The sequence below is a fragment of the Cibotium barometz genome, chromosome 9, assembly GCF_041138505.1.
Source record: "Cibotium barometz isolate CiBa-2024 chromosome 9, ASM4113850v1, whole genome shotgun sequence".
NCBI lineage: Eukaryota > Viridiplantae > Streptophyta > Polypodiopsida > Cyatheales > Cibotiaceae > Cibotium > Cibotium barometz.
In genome coordinates, this window is record NC_141054.1 from 34517263 (window position 1) to 34533975 (window position 16713).

A 16713-nucleotide genomic window follows, 5' to 3' on the forward strand; every position below is an offset into this window, starting at 1 on the left:
TTGCATTGCCACATTTGATCACCGAGGAGATGTGTGCCGCTCTGAATGCCCCTTTTTCTATGTAGGAGTTTAGTCATGCTCTATATGCCTTACCTCATGGTAAGTGTCCGAGGAAGGATGGCCTCTCCCGTGTTTTTTTCACTACTTTTTGGGATGAGATTGGGCCTGAGATAACATAGACTTTGCAGGAGATGTGGGACACAGGTTCTATGTCTCCTTCTCTCACTGAGGGGCTTAGTTATCTTATTCCTAAGAGCGGGGATAAGACATTGATTGGCCAGTGGAGACCTATCACCTTGCTTGGGACTGCCTATAAGATTCTTGCCAAGGCAGTGAGCATCAGATTGCAGCCAATTTTGCAGGATGCTATTCATCATACCCAGAATGGATTCTTACTCGGCAGGAGCATCTTTGATAACATTTTCTCGTTTTGGGAGGCCGTCGAATGGGCTAAAGCAAGCAATCAGCCCTTAGCCATTCTGCTCTTGGATTTTGAGAAGGCCTATGATAGAGTGGATTGGGACTTTCTTGAGGGTACTCTTAGTTATATGGGCTTCTCTCAGAGATGGATCAAGGGAGTTTCATGCATGGATCGTGATGCCCACAGTAGAGTTCTTGCTTGCGATGATAGAGGAGAGCGGTTTCAGGTTTCTCGCACAGTACGACAGGGCTGCCCATTAGCCCCTTTATTATATATCATAGTTGCAGAGGCCATGAGCATCTTTCTCCGCTCCACTGCTGGTATTTCAAAATTGAGGTTGCCTCTTCGTAGTCATGAGGAGTTGGTTGACTCTGAGTTAACTGATGACACTGCCCTGTTTTTGGAGGCTTCACATATATGCTTATGTTCCTTCTGGGTAGCAGTAGAGGAGTTCTGTTTGGCAGGAGGGGCACTCATTAATTGGCACAAATCTGTTGGTTTTTGGGTTAGTCATTCACCGAGAGTTGATTGGGGTGCAAAGCTTGGTTTTACTTGGATCAGTCGAGGATGTACTGCTAGATATTTGGGATGCCAAGTTGGGATTGATATTTCTCCTGCACAGTAGTTTGCTCTGGTACTTATTAGTATCCGGAAGAAGCTCCTCCATTGGAGCTCCAGGAGATTAGATTTAGCCTCGAGAGCTTTGGTGGCTAGTCAGGTTTTGCTTGCCTCAGCTTGGTTTATTGCCTCTTGTTGGTGCTTCTCTCATGCTGTGCATTGGCCAATTGTGGAGATTGATCCGCAATTTTCTCTGGTCGGGCTTGGATGGCACCTCAGACACTCGTGCCAGGGTAGCTTGGCTCACAGTTATTCAGCCCAAAAGAGAGGGGGGCTTGAATATTATCGATCCGGATATTAAATGCATGGCGTTGCTTTGCAAACTTGTGGTCAGAGGTTTCCTACCAGGCATTGAGCCGCCTTGGAAGGATTTTTCTTGTCTCAGATTTCCAGATGTACACCCAGGGTCGGGAGAGACTGGATGCCCAACACACGTTTTTTGTTCACAGAGGCTCATATTAGGGCACCATCTTTCCCTCTTATTGCAGCCATTGTCAGAGCATGGAGAAGCATAAGATATTTTTTGCGACAAAGGCTTCCTAGGTCTTTGGACGAGGCTGACCGACAACCTATTATGTGGAACGAGTTCATTACGGATGAGGCTGGTCGGCCACTTGGTGCATGTCGTTATATGCAATGGTCAGGATGGGAGAGATGCGCATTAAGAGTCTTCCGGATGATCGGATAGTTGCATCCACTCAGCATCTTAGGGGCTCTCGCATTCGTATTGATAAGATTGATGCAGCTATTCCGCATGAGTGGCTTTCTGGGACCTTTCACGGAGACTATCATCCGAGTTGGCTGGGAGTTTTTTCGAGGATAGGCATACCTCTGCAGGTCATTGCTCTGCTAGGCCAGGAGGATACAGATTTCCTCATGTATTCTATCATGTCTGGTGGGAGATTGAGGAGATGTAGTATGGAGGAGATCATACCAAACACTATGCTTAGTCCAGTGAGGATTGTTGGTCGCTCGGGGAAGCACTGGTTCATTGACCCTTCTCCTCAGATAGTGACTCATGGCTCTTGGTGTTTGTGGCTATATGGTGGCAGTCTTATCAGATATCTTCAGTGGGATCCAGGAGAGTGGGAGTGGATTGATGCCTTCGATCCTTTGAAAAGCCTTCCTTTTTTCAGTTTCACTGTCCGGAATCCCAAGCTTCTTTTCACTCGACAGATGCATAGGATCCCTACTCTCAGGCCTGATTGGGAGAGCTATGATATTTCTCCAGTGATACAGCGCAGATATTGGCATAGACTTTGGCACTCATACAGAAGGAGCCAGATCTCTCATTTCTTTTGGTTATTCTTACATGGTGGTCTCCCTACCAATCAGTGGAGATCAGTTTTCGGTGTAGCACCTTCCTGTCCTAGATGTGCGGCAGATTCTGAGTCCGTACAACATTGTCTATCGGGGTGCAGCATTGCACAGCAGATTTGGGGTCCTGTAGCTCAACTTATGGGCAAATTGAGTGGCCGAGCCATGCATGTGACTTGGGGGGCAGTTGCTTGGCTCTCCCAGTCCGGTCCGCAAGTTTTTTATGAGGGCAGTGGTAGAGATTCTTTTTTTTTCATTCGTAGAGGTATTGCCTAGCATGGTCTATTGCAAGATGTTCCTCACTCTGATTATACACCCCCTAGATAGAGGATTGACACCAGTTGGGAGATTATTGCGAGTATTACAGCATGGCAGATTTGGATAGCTAGATGCACGGAGGCTATTGAGGGTGTCCAGATTTTTGGGTCTCAGTGCATTAGTACTATATGGGGTGATATCATCCACACTCTTATGGCTACTTTGGCTCGCATTCAGGGGCCCTCTTGTTCTGCGTAGGCGAAGCGTGTGATATTTATGTGGGAATGGGACCATGGCATCTTCTTTTCCTCTATTACTACAGGTCTTACATGGCATCATGATGCTCCTCGGTGGTTGAAATCACCTTACATATTGGGGTGATTCTATTCTCTTCCGGCTTATAGCTGTGATTGTTGTATGTTTTTCTCATACTTAATAGAAGTCTCTTTCTGGAAAAAAAAAGTAAAAAAGTTGGGTATTTTGAATATCATGCGGCTAATGTACAGGGAAATGAAATGTTATATTAACGTCTTCAAAAGGCCATAATGACCTATGAGACCAAAAAGTTACATCATGGTGGATCTGACACAATGTTTGGATAAAAAACCAGAAAATGAAAAATAAAGATGGCCCTCTAGGGCACCATCACAAAACTGCTGCCCCAGGCTGATCATTGGATTTTGGAGGAGACTTCAACATGGTTGAGTAACCATTGGACAAAAAGGGTGGCCGTGAGGGTAACACACCCCTTGGAGAGAGCCGCCTGGGAGAGATTTATACTCTCTTTCTATGGCATGGATTGTTGGATAGAGGATGATTTCCAGAGGAGGCCTAACTCTTTATCTTACTCATGGCATATCCGTAGAAGCGGGCATGGATGCATCTTTGCTCAGTTGGATAGATTATGTGTATGACTCGGGCCTGCATAGAGGAGGCTCTATTGCCATCTTGCCTAGTACTACCAAATCAGATCACTACTTGGTTGTCTTGTGCACCAGGGAACTAGGGAGGCAGAAGGGTGTACCCCGTGTTTGCATCCTAGACTCTCTCTATCAAGATGCAGAGGCCTCCTAGGAGGTTAGAGAGATTTGGAGGCCTTGTGATGATCCTGCACCCAACAATCACACCACCCCCTCCCCCCCCCCCCCCCCCCCCCCCCGCGCCCCCCCCTCCCCCCCCCCCCCCCTTCTCGGGGGACAGACTTGCCTTGGCCTTGTAGAGAACTAGCCAGCACTATTACTCTGTTGCCTTGGCCAAGAAAGAAGAGGTTCTGGACAAGGAGCGAGCTCTCTGACGTAGGTTGGCTGCGCGTCAGAGCGAACACTAGAAGCATCCCGAGTCTCCTTGGATCCCAAATCTCTTGTTCACTATTAGAGCTGAGTTATAGGTGGGCATGGATAGGCGGCTGAGTTTGCGTTTTATGCTAATCATGCATTTTGGACATAGATGGGTGGCAGATGCAACAAACCGTTTTTTCCAGCACATGGACCTATGTACAGTAGGGACAGTTGAGATGCTTGTAGGATTCTAAGGGAGAATTTCATGCTGATCCGAATAAGGTGAGGGACCTTGCTTTCTATAGAGGCCCACTCTTTGCATAGAGATGTTGCACAACAGAAAGTCTAGGAGTGCATGCCCAGGCTTATTACAGATGATATGTGCACCTCTTTGGATGCCCCCTTTTCGAAGGATGAGACGAGACATGCTTTGCATGCCCTCTCAAAAGGCAAATGCCCAGGGGATGATGGTATCTCTCCATCCTTCTATTTGTAGTTTTGGGATTACATTGGTGATGATGTTACTACTGCACTGCAGGAGGTGTGGTGTACTGGTATGATGCCCCCTTTTCACACACAGGATCTTATAAGTTATCCACCTTTTCCCGAAAGGTGGGGACAAGACCAATATGAGAAAGTGGAGGCCCATAACTCTGCTTGGATCTGCTTACAAAATCTTAGCATTCATGATACAAACTTGAGGTGCTTTTGTTTCAGATTTATTGATAGCATACACCTGAATTCATTGATGGGAAATGTGGCAACAACCGACATGCAGGCTGATATTTTTTTGCCTTAGTAGTGGTTGCATGAACCTTTCATGGTTCAATATGTGATTCTTTGGGTAGGGACGCTCTTAAGGGTTATTGTCTTCAAGCATGGGAGTTGGTGAGTTTATGCTGCCTAGCTCATTCTCAATATCTTGCTGAAGAATAGAGAACAATTTCTTTGCATAGAAACATCTGGAATCCAGAAAATTAACTGAGGTTTCCAGTTTGAATTTTCAGATGCATCACAAAAGAGTAGCCTGAAGTAATAATGCTGGGAAAAATTAGTATCTAAGCACAGTTGTCATCCTCATGACATTCCTACAATGATGCAAAAGAAAATAATTAGAGAAAGATCATAAATTTGCTTAATTGATTTTTCTGGCAAGGTTTTTGTCTTGTACTTTAAAAATGACTTTCTAAAGTCCTCGTTTTTTCCTCTCTCCATGTCTCAGGTCAGGATCAAGTGTCACGACTACATAACCAAAATTGCAGTGTATCAGAAGAGGGTGGCAGTTCAATTACCGAGTAGAATTGTCATTTATGAGCTACATGAACACAATGACACCAAAGAAAGCCATCATGTTTGTGCAGAAATCAAAGGAGACCTTGATTGTAATCTCCTTGTTTTAACCTCAGATCATATTACATTATGTCAGGTGACTCTATCTCAAAGATTTGCTTTATGAAGCGAGCTGGTTATTTTGTAATGGTATGACCTGATGGATGAACTCATTTTGCATGTATGAGAGGCGATTTCAAGACTGCTGCATTTACGATTTGTAACTTTCCATTTTTCCTGATACATGCAAGTATTTTCCAACATGGAATGCAGCCAAACATGAGAACTAAATGCCAATGAGGTGATAGCCCAAGTCCTATGACTAGGATGTCCTGGGTTCAAACCCCCACAAGGTGCTTCCTTGGTGGCATCGCCTACGGGCAGTTAAACAAGCGCCTACAGGCGGGTGAAAAACGGTAACTACGGGAGGATCTTGGGCCTAAGGTTTTAAAAAAAAAACCATGAGAACTAAATGTATTACATGCATCTTGGGGATACCTAGGTCAAAATATTATGATTTGTCAATTTGAAATGGGGAAAGATTCTGTACCGTTTTTATCACTGACCAGGAAGGTCCTTTTCTTGCATGCTATATGTATGCAATAGCACAAAAACTCTATTTTGATAAAAAGGTGTATTTACTCGAGTGATTCAATGCCAATGCATTTTTCTACAGACTGGTCTGCTTACTTTCTGAAAGAAGACTTTGGGTTATAGAGTAGATCGACTGATCATGCCTTATATTCTTCTTTAAGCAAGAAGGATATTTGAATGTGCTACGTTTAAGGGAGGCTTATTCTTATATCATGACCTTTAGGAGCACAAACAAATGCTGAGAAAGTTTCTCTAGCTCTGAGGAAAAAAAGCCGAAGTCGAGAACCTTTTAAAGAGTTATTTTACCGAACTCCTCCTTTCTTTTGGGTTTGTCTTCCTTTCCCTTTGTGTTTTTTGGCTAGATACACAAGTTTTTTTTTAGTGAAGATGTATTTATATTAATAATATGAAAAGAGCACATATAAACTGTGGGTTAGTCTTCTCAAACAATCAAGAGAAGAACTACCCACAGAAACTGCTCAATCCAATATCCTCTTAGTGAGTAGTTTCATTGTATCTGACTCCCATCTGTTTACACTCACCAGACTAGCAATGTTAGCTTTCACTAAACAAATAACTTTCTTAGGATCTACACTTTGCATGCCATCATTAACAAAGACTAGAGTGTTCCTCGTAGACCAAATCTCCCACAGGCATGTAAATCTTGCAAATCCAAAAAGGCTATTACTCTCCTCTGCTGGACCAATCTTTTTACCCAAAACCCAATGGGACCATGTACATTGCAGCCCAAAAATGTCCCCCCCCCCCCCCCCCCCCCCCCCCTTTAGAGAGCTATGTCCAAAAGGATCTTAATGCCGGGCGATCCCAAAAGGCATGCTTGAAATCCTCAATGGCTGCTTTGCATCTTGGGCATATCCCTGAGGCCATATTTCCGATCATCAGCTTAGAGCCTAACGGAAGAGCCCCAACCATGATTCTCCACAAAAAAGTCTGAGCATGTGTTGGCAGTTTGGATCCCCAAATTCTTCTGCATTTGGACTCCCAGCATTTGTCCGGCCAAGCTACTTTCCATATTGTATTGAAATGTTTATTAAAATCTCTCTTCTCTTGCATTAACATCTGATAAAACTTGGCAGATGATTCCTGACCAAGGGGAAGTCCATCTGTCCACCCCCAATCTTTGATCCACCTTTCTGTGAGCTGAGAAGTATTGATAGTTAGTGTCTTGAGCTTACCAATAATTACAAGTGACATGGCATCCATAAACATTTATCCAGGCATTAATCCATTTATCCAGGGCATTTATAGCATATAGCACAGCATGAGCATGTGTTTGGGGCTTTTACAGCACCCACATCAGCACTTAAGACAACAAGAGCATTTAAGGCAAGTAAACATTAAGTAACGTCAGGTCGTGTGCATTTATGGCAGCTGACAGCTGTATTCAGCAGCCGACAGCAGGTTTTTGGGCATTTTATTTAGTTGTGGAGTCTCCTACACCTGGCCGACTGCTGTACTGTACCCAACCAGCAGCAAAGCATATGATATAAATAGAAGCGCATCATTCAGTCCATCTCATCTGCATTATCTCTTCATCGTTAGTGGAGTTCAGCATACAGTCAGCATCTTATGTTCTCTTCTCAGTGTTTCCAAAGGGAAGACAACAGATCAGCATCTTCATTCAGCAGTTCATCATCAGCATACTCAGCAGCTCCTACCTCCTACATAGCGGAAAGCCGGCATCAAAGGGTGGACCTCAGCAGTGGAGCAAGGAACACTCATCCATCATCAACATTTGGCATATCTCACTCTCTTCGAGTTAGATCTTCATCTAGGACAACATAGATCTATTCATAGATCTTCTTTGTAACCCATTCATTTAATATAGTTGCATTGCATTGACAACTTTGTCTTATCTCTTAAGCATCATTAAGTGAAGTTTTAGTTACCCTAAGGTTGTGATTACTACGATCAATCCCTCACATGTCACATGAGTCATTGTCTAAGGAGAAGGATCAATGAACCATTGCTTCCCTGAACGGCCAACAATCCTCATTGGACTAAGCTTGGTATCCAGGATGATCCCCTCCATGTTACATCTCCTCAATCTCCCTCCAGGCATGATAGAATAGATGATGCAATCTAAAGACTCCTGGCCTGGGAGAGCAATGACATGCAGAGGTATGCCTATCCTTGAAAAACCTCTCAGCCATCTCGGATGACAATCTCCATGAAAGGTCCTAGAGAGCCACTCATGCGGTATGGCTGCATCAATCTGATCAATATGCATGCAAGAGCCCCTCAGATGCTGAATGGATGTAGCTCTCCGATCCACTGGAAGACTCTTAAAGGTCTTTGAAGCAAGAATTGTGTATACACATCTCTCCCATCCTGACCACTACATGTAACAAGATTCACCAAGTGGTTGACCAGCCTCATCCCTATTGAACTCGTTTCACATACAAGTTTGTCGATCAACCTCATCCAAAGACTTAGGAAGCCTCTGTCGCAAGAATGGTCTCATGCTTCTCCATGCTCTGACAATGGCTGCAATAAGAGGAGAAGATGGTGCCCTAATATTTGCCTCCGTGACCAAAAAACCGTGTGCTTGGCAGCGAGTCTCTCCCAACACGGGACGTACATCCGGAAATCTGAGATATGTCTTGCACTGAACATCCGGATCAATAATATTCGGCCCCCTTTCTCGTGTCTGGGCTGAATAACTGTGAGCCAAGGTACCCTGGCACGTGTGTCTGGTGGTGCCATCCAATCCCGACCAAAGAAAATTGGGGATCAACCTCCGCAATTGACCAATGCATGCATGAGAAGCACCAACAAGACGCAATAAAACAAGCTGAGGCAAGCAATACCTGATTAGCTACCAATGCTCTAGAGGCTAAATCCAATCTCCTAGAGCTCCAATGCAGAAGCTTCTTCTGAATACTCATGAGTACCGGAGAAAACTGTCGTGCATGAGAAATATCAATCCCAACTTGGCATCCCAAATATCTAGCAGTGCATCCTCTAGTGATCCAAGTAAAACCAAGGTTTGCACCCCAAGCAACTCTTGGTGAGTCTTTAATCAAAAAACCAACTGATTTTTGCCAATTAATGAGGGCTCGTGCAGCCAAACAAAACTCTTCCAGTGCCAGCCAGAAGGAACATAAACATATGTGTGAGGCTTGCAAGAACATGATTGTGTCATCAGGTAACTCAGAGTCAACCAGCTTCTCCTGACTACGAAGAGGCAGCCTAGATCCAGAAATGCCAGCAGTGGAGTGGAGGAAGATGCTCATGGCCTCTGCAACTCCAATATATAATAATGGGGCTACCGGGCATCCTTGCCGTACTGATCGAGAGATCTGAAATTGCTCTCCTCTATCTCTGGAAGCAAGCACACTACTATGGGCATCACGATACATGCATGAAACTCCTCTTATCCATCTCTGAGAGAGGCTCGTGTGGCTAAGAGTACCCTCAAGGAAGTCCCAATCCACTCTATCATAAGCCTTCTCAAAATCTAAAAGCACAATGGCTAAAAGCTGATTACTTGCTTTGGCCCATTCCACGGCCTCCCAAAACGAGAAAATGTTATCAAAGATGCTCCTTCCGTGTAAGAATCCATTTTGAGTATCATGAATGACATCTTGCAAGAATCTTATATGCAGTCCCAAGTAAGGTGATAGGTCTCCACTGCCCAATCAAGGTCTTATCCCCACTCTTAGGGATAATGAAGATAAGCCCCTCAATGAGAGAAGAAGGCATAGAACCTGTGTCCCACATCTCCTAGAGGGCCAATGTGATCTCTGCCCCAATCTCATCCCAAAAAGTAATGAAAAAAATAGGGGAGAGACCATCCTCCCCTGGACACTTACCATGAGGTAAGGCATGAAGAGCATGATTGAACTCCTCCATAGAAAAAGGGGCAAATAGAATGGCACACATCTCCTCAGTAATCAAATGTGGCAATGCATTCCAAACCTTCCTCTGTGCTCTGTGTCTCAAGTCCGAATGAGGCTCAACGCTAAGAAGCTGGCGAAAGAAATCAGTGGCAATCTGTCTAACCATAAGAGGATCTGAATGAAGAGTGCCATGTGAATCTTGCAACTGCCATGTGAAGACCAGAATAGGCCGAAGCTTGCCGAATAAAGCTAAAAACCCTAGAAGCCAAGAAGCACCAACCTGCACAGGAGGGAAGAGAGGAGAGAGGCGTAGAAACAATGAGGAGGACCGAAAGAAAAAAAGGGGGGGTGGTGGGGGGAAAGAGAGAAACAGGGGTGTAGAGGAGAGCACAGAGAGGGGGGCGGGCAGATGAGCAAACAAGGGGTGGGGGGTGTTGAGCAGGAGGGGCAACAGTAACGTGACAGAGGGGAGGGGAGGAAGGCTGAGGTGCATAGCGGGGAGGTGGGGTGGGGGGACGTAGGCGACGTGAGGCGGGGAGGGAGCTCAGGACCTTGCGGACAAGTGCCGTAAGATCCTTGAATTGATTTGCAAATTAGACTGCTTCCGCTACAGTTTTATATTTCTCTTGTGCAAAAGAAGAGTATTCTGTTGGAGTTTTCTATTTGTTTGGTCCGGTCTTGCTATAGTAAACCTGCTGTTGGTATCTAAACTCCCTTGAGGAACTGCTTATACTTTTCTTCCGCGGGTTTTCCCCAACTGTTGTTGTGCCGTGGTAATGATTTTGTTGGAGTAAGTCAGCACGGGTGACCTTTTTGGGAGAGTCACTAAAACGCGTTCTCATGATTGGTCATGTATTGGGGTGGGGGGAAACTGGGTTTGAGGTCAGACACAAAGGTGTCCACCATACATAATTCGGTGCCCCCTGTGGTGGATCTACATGACGACTCGACAAATGTTGCCATTAGGTAACGGCCTCCCCTAGTGAGATGTGGTGGTGCTAGGTGGACTTTGTCTTGTGTATTTATAATCTTAGCCCCAATGAAAAATATGCAACTAAGTGATGAATATATTGTGTAAATGTAAAATGATCACACTTATCACCATCTTACTTACTAATGTTCGGTTGAGCACGGATGATGGTGATGGATGGGGTGGTGGAGGAACAGGCGCCCGGTGCCATTTCTATCAAATTGGGTGTAGCACTAAAGGAGTTCTGTTTGGCAGCAGGGGCACTCATTAATTGCCACAAATCTATTGGTTTTTGGGTTAGTGATTCACCGAGAGTTGCTTGGGGTGCAGAGCTTGATTTTACTTGGATCAGCAGAGGATGCACTGCTAGATATTTGGGATGCCAAGTTGGGATTGATATTTCTCCTGCAGAGCAGTTTGCTCAGGTACTTATGAGTATCCGGAAGAAGCTCCTCCATTGGAGCTCTAGGAGATTAGATTTAGCTTCCAGAGTTTTGGTGGCTAATCAGGTATTGCTTGCCTCAGCTTGGTTTATTGCCTCTTGTTGGTGCTTCTCTCGTGCGTGCATTGGCCAATTGTGGAGATTGATCCGCAATTTTCTCTAGTGGGGTTTGGATGGCACCTCAGACACTCGTGCTAGGGTAGCTTGGCTCATAGTTATTCAGCCCACATGAGAGGGGGGCTTGAATATTATCGATCCGGATGTTTAGTGCAGGGTGTTGCTCTACAAACTTGTGGTCAGAGGCATTGAGACTTGGAAGGATTTTTTCTTGTCTCAGATTTCTGGATGTACACCCAGGGTCGGGAGAGACTGGATGCCCAGCACACGATTTTTCTTCACAGAGGTTGATATCAGGACACCATCTTCCGCTCTTATTGCAGCCATTGTCAGAGCATGGAGAAGCATAAGATCTTTTTTGCGACAAAGGCTTCCTAGGTCTCTGGATGAGGTTGACCGACAACCTATTATGTGGAGCAAGCTCATCAGGGATGAGGCTGGTTGGCCACTTGGTGCATCTCGTTATATGCAGTGGTTAGGATGGGAGAGATGTGCATACACAGTTCTTGCTTGGAAGACCTCTAATTCGAGACTATCGGAGAGCTGCATCCATTCAGCATCTTAGGGGCTCTCGCATTCGTGTTGATCAGATTGATGTAGCTATTCCGCATGAGTCGCTTTCTAGGACCTTTTATGGAGACTATCATCCGAGTTGGCTGGGAGCTTTTTGGAGGATAAGCACACCTCTGCAGGTCATTGCTCTCCCGGGCCAGGAGGCTATAGATTGCATCATTTACTCTATCATGCCTGGAGGGAGATTAAGGAGATATAGTATGTAGGAGATCATCCCAGATACTAGCCTTAGTCCAGTGAGGATTGTTGGTCGTTCGGGGAAGCATTGGTTCATTGACCCTTCTCCTCAGATAGTGACTCATGGCTCTTGGTGTGTGTGGTTATATGGTGGCAGTCCTATCAGATACCTTCAGTGGGATCCAGGAGAGTGGGAGTGGATTTTAGCCTACGATCCTTTGAAAAGCCTTTCTTTTTTCAGTTTCACGGTCCGAAATGCCAGGCTTCTCCTCACTTGACAGATGCATAGGATCCCTACTCTTAGGCCTCATTGGGAGAGCTATGATATTTATCCAGTGATACAGTACAGATATTGGCATAGACTTTGGCACTCGTACAGAAGGAGCCATAATTCTTATTTCTTCTGGTTATTCTTACATGGTGGCTAACCAGTGGAGATCGGTTTTCGGTGTAGCACCTTCCTGTCCTAGGTGTGCGGCAGATTCTGAGACTGTACAACATTGTTTATGGGGATGCAGCACTGCACAACAGATTTGGGATTCTGTAGCCTAACTTATGGGCAAATTCAGTGGCCGAGCCATGCATGTGACTTGGGGGGTAGTTGCTTGTCTCTTCCAGTCCGGTCCACAGCTTTTTTATGAGGGCACTGGTACAGATTCTGCTGTTTTCATTCATAGAGGTATTGCCCAGCATGGTTTATTGCAAGATGTTCCTCACTTTGATTATACACCCCCTAGACAGAGGATTGACACCAGTTGGGAGATTGTTGCCAGCATAGCATGGCAGATCTGGAGAGCTAGATGCACGAAGGCTATTGAGGGTGTCGAGATTTTTGGGTCTCAGTGCATTAGTACTATATGGGGTGATATCATCCATACTCTTATGGCTACTTGGGCTCGCATTCAGGGGCCCCCTCGTTCTACGCAGGCAAAGCGCGTGATATTTATCCGGGAGTGGGACAATGGTTTTGCTTTTCCTCTAGTACCAGAGGTCTTACATGGCATCATGATGCTCCTCAGTGGTTGAAATCACCTTACATATTGGGGTGATTCTATTCTTTTCCGGCTTATAGCTGTGATTGTTGTATGTTTTTTCATACTTAATAGAATTCTCTTTCTGAAAAAAAAAGGCTTGTAAAGTCGCAAGTGTTTTTTGATGCTAGAGTTTCAGGGCTTCCTAATCTAGCTTGTGTTGATGTTCTAAAGTCGCGAGCTCTGCATGGTGCCAGTCTTCATCAAACCGTTTGGATTCCTTGGCCTTCTGTTTCTCAGCAAGTTCCCAATATCTTGGTTGCTCCATCAAGAGAAGCATGTGTTTGAATTCCATCGGACCCTGCTCATTAGGCTTCTCTTTAGGCTTTTGTGCCTTAGCTTTAGCAGTCTGTTTTGCTCCATGAGCTCTTGGATGAAATCTTTGCTGTTTGGAGAAGTGTTGTTTCTTCTTTGGTGGTGTCTTCTATATTGCTTTTCTTCGGTGGTGTATTCTTTGAAGATCTCTTCTTCTTCTCTTGACATGTGGATGGCTTGATGGCTTTTTCCCGACCTTAGTTCTACCGTCCACGGCATCCACGGGATGCTCTCACTTTAGGTAGCGAAGCTAGGGCACAACCTGAAGCTTGATACTAATCTGGCATGCAACTGGTAAAATTGTGTAACATACAACAAGGCCTTCTTTATACCTTTATCTTTGAGTGAGTTTAAGCAATCCACTTTAATTCTTGAACAAGACTGAGCTGTAGGGATAGAAGTTGGAGAGTCAACACGAGAAGATGGGGTTCCAACTACCTACTTACCTACTTAAGGGCCCCCTCCTGCAAGTAGGAGTATTTGCTTTTATTACTTTTGAGAACTTCTTTATAACGCAGGCTTTACCAAGAACTTCCTTACAATGGTTGACGGTGGGATGCCAAATGTAAGAACGAAGAAGACCAAACGTTGGCTGAACCATCATGTGGTCTGAAGGCACTTTAGAAGCCACTTCGGGTGCCAATATGCACACCATGCTGAGGGGATGCAGGACTGATAGCTGATTGCTTACAATGACTTTTGTCTGCCTTGGATTGTAGCACGTTGAGGGTGCTCTGCTGAAGATATGCATGCACAAGTCCTGGGACTTAGTTTACTGCTTTGTTCACTGTTGAATCATGCAAGAATTCATGGCTGTTGAATTATCCCAGGCTGGCCGACTGGGCCTAAGGCCCATGGCTGGCCGTTTGTGGCTTTTGGGCAACTCACATCGGAGCCCACTGCGTCAAGGGTGGGTCAAACCCTCTGTCCCCTTGGTTCCTAACCTAATGCACCACGCAGCACCGTGTGGCTCCTTTATCATTCTCATACATACATAATTTGTGTTGGGGTAAATGCCATTCACATAACAGCAAAAGCTTATACACGAATGAAAAATTACAGAAATGTTTGCTAGCGAATGCAACTTGAAGCACCATGACGAGGATCGTAAAGGGATGTCGATCAAGTTCAACATAGATTTGTTGGAGCCAATCCATGCGGTAAGTGAGAAACCACCTCTGCTCCGTCATTGGCTGCCTTCTATTGCAGCCCCCAGCCCGCCGACCCAGCCCAACCAACCATCTATTTCTTTTCCTTTGTGCCATTTGAGATAAGGTACATGAATCTGGGACAAGCCAACAAGATTGACGGCTATCAAACAATACAATCAGCTCCCATAGAGCAATGAGAGGTTATCTTTTATCTAGGTTGACTTCGTTTTCCATGCGAAATCCAGCAAAGTGACTTGGCAGGAGTAAATGTAGCCCTCGAGCTCATCAGATTGTGGATTTAATTCCAACTAACAAGTATGGATAGTTGATGCATAGAGACTGATGGTGGTGTATTTGGGCTCCATGTAATATTTTTGAACATCTGGACCAAGAAATCTGCTCGGTTTGAGAAATTCCACAGGCAGAGTCCAGTGAAGCGAGGTAGCAGAAGCAAGGAGAAACATGGGTTAAAGTGGAAGTGTAAACCATACCTTGCGCATATGTAGAGTGCAATCTGCATGTGATCCTTAATAAAGTAACTGCACTCCACATATCGATAGCCACATGTGATCCTTAATAAAGTAACTGCACTCCACATATCGATAGCCAGTCAACTTATCCCTATGTGATGTATAAAGACCCAGCATTTAAGGAGAGAAATTCTGTGCTAAACTCTGCAGGTCTCTTCCTCTCTCCCAATGCGATGTTGAATGGTCTCAAGTTTTTCTGTGCATCTGTGACAACTGCAATTATCACCATTAACTGCTCTCTTGTTTAAGTAAAGGTTAGCCATTCAGTGCTAACTAGTTCTAAAGGATGACATGTCTCCCCTTAGACTGCCGAAGCGTCCTTCAAAAACAAATCTGCCGGCCATTGCTAAGATGCCCTTCTATTATCTCTCTTAGGTAGGAATTAACCTGAGGATGAAAACAAAATGAGGCTATCAACCAGTTGGGAGAGTGTTGCGCGTATTATAGCATGGCAGATCTGGAGAGCTAGATGCACGGAGGCAATTGAGGGTGTCCATATTTTTGAGTCTCAGTGCATTAGCACTATATGCCTCTTGTTCCATGCCCGCATATTTATGCGGGAGTGTGACCGTGGCATTTTCTTTTCCTCTAGTCCCACAGGTCTTTCATGGCACCATGATGCTCCTCAGTGGCTGAGATCACCTTACATATTGGGATGATTCTATTCTATTCTGGCTTATAGCCGTGATTGTTGTATGCCTTTTTTCATACTTAATAGAAGTCTCTTCTTTGAAAAAAAATAATAAAAAATGAGGCTCTCAGTTGTTGGATGGTATGTTTTGAAAATTGTAAATTTTTTGTTTGTTATTTTACATCCGCCCAAACCCGTTTAGGTTGAGTCTATCATGGGACATCCTCCATATGTACATGTCGTCAAGCATGAAGTACAACTACCTCAAGAGAAAGATTTAGTAAACGAATCCATGCCTCTATGCCCAGTCATTGAATACAAGAGAAAGATTTAGTAAACGAATCCATGCCTCTATGCTCAGGCATCTCGTACATTATTGGAAGCGCACAGTATTATTCAAGGTTTTTTGAAGATTATGTTACAATCTCGTATCTGAAAGATTTGATCTAGAGAAGGATTGGCATAACTTGATCATATAGAGCCATGAATTCGCACTAGCATTTTGATGTCCAATAATTAACGGATTTCCTGAATAAATATTTATTTGAGCATTTAGCAAAGAGCATTCTCTGCTATGTAATTTCTGAATTTTCTCAGTGATCAAGATTCTTAGGTTTTTCTTCTTGGAACTTTTGACTGTAGGAATCGAGCTTGCAGCTTTTTAGCTTTAATGGGAAAAAGGACAAGGATTGGCTTTTAAACTCTGCAATTCGGTATGTCAAGGTCAGTTCTTTAATTGAAAAAAAAGATCAAATGGGACTTTTTGCGGTATTTTGATTTTAGTTTGCGATTTTATTGTATTGGGACTCATATTTGTGCAAGCTACTTTCATGTATGATGAATGATGGATATTGTTTGTGTTTGGAAAAGTTTATCGATGTTTCTTTTGGATGAAATCCTTATTCACGAAAAAGATTAAGGAAGCATGTTAAACACTTGTGAATTGTCTTAGGGATCCTCATGAATGAAGCGACCTGTGTAAAGGTGAGTAAGTGCGAGTTTTTGAAGCAAGAATTGTTTCTATCTTGGTTCTCAGAAACTTGGAATAGTTTTGGGTTGTCATGGAATTGAGTAACTCTAAGAACTGTCACAAAGGTGA

The 16713-nt window shown here is 44.4% G+C and overlaps 1 protein-coding gene across 5 annotated transcripts in view; it reads left to right on the forward strand.

The window, feature by feature from the left end:
- The window catches only part of LOC147635513 (uncharacterized), a 142091-nt gene that overhangs the window by 67852 nt on the left and 57526 nt on the right, over nt 1–16713 (forward strand). For all 5 annotated transcript variants that reach the window (XM_086802814.1, XM_086802817.1, XM_086802815.1 and 2 more), the window contains 2 exons: nt 5114–5317; nt 16257–16337. In XM_086802814.1, the coding sequence (XP_086658940.1) occupies nt 5114–5317; nt 16257–16337 (285 nt within the window). The remainder of the gene's footprint in view (nt 1–5113; nt 5318–16256; nt 16338–16713) is intronic.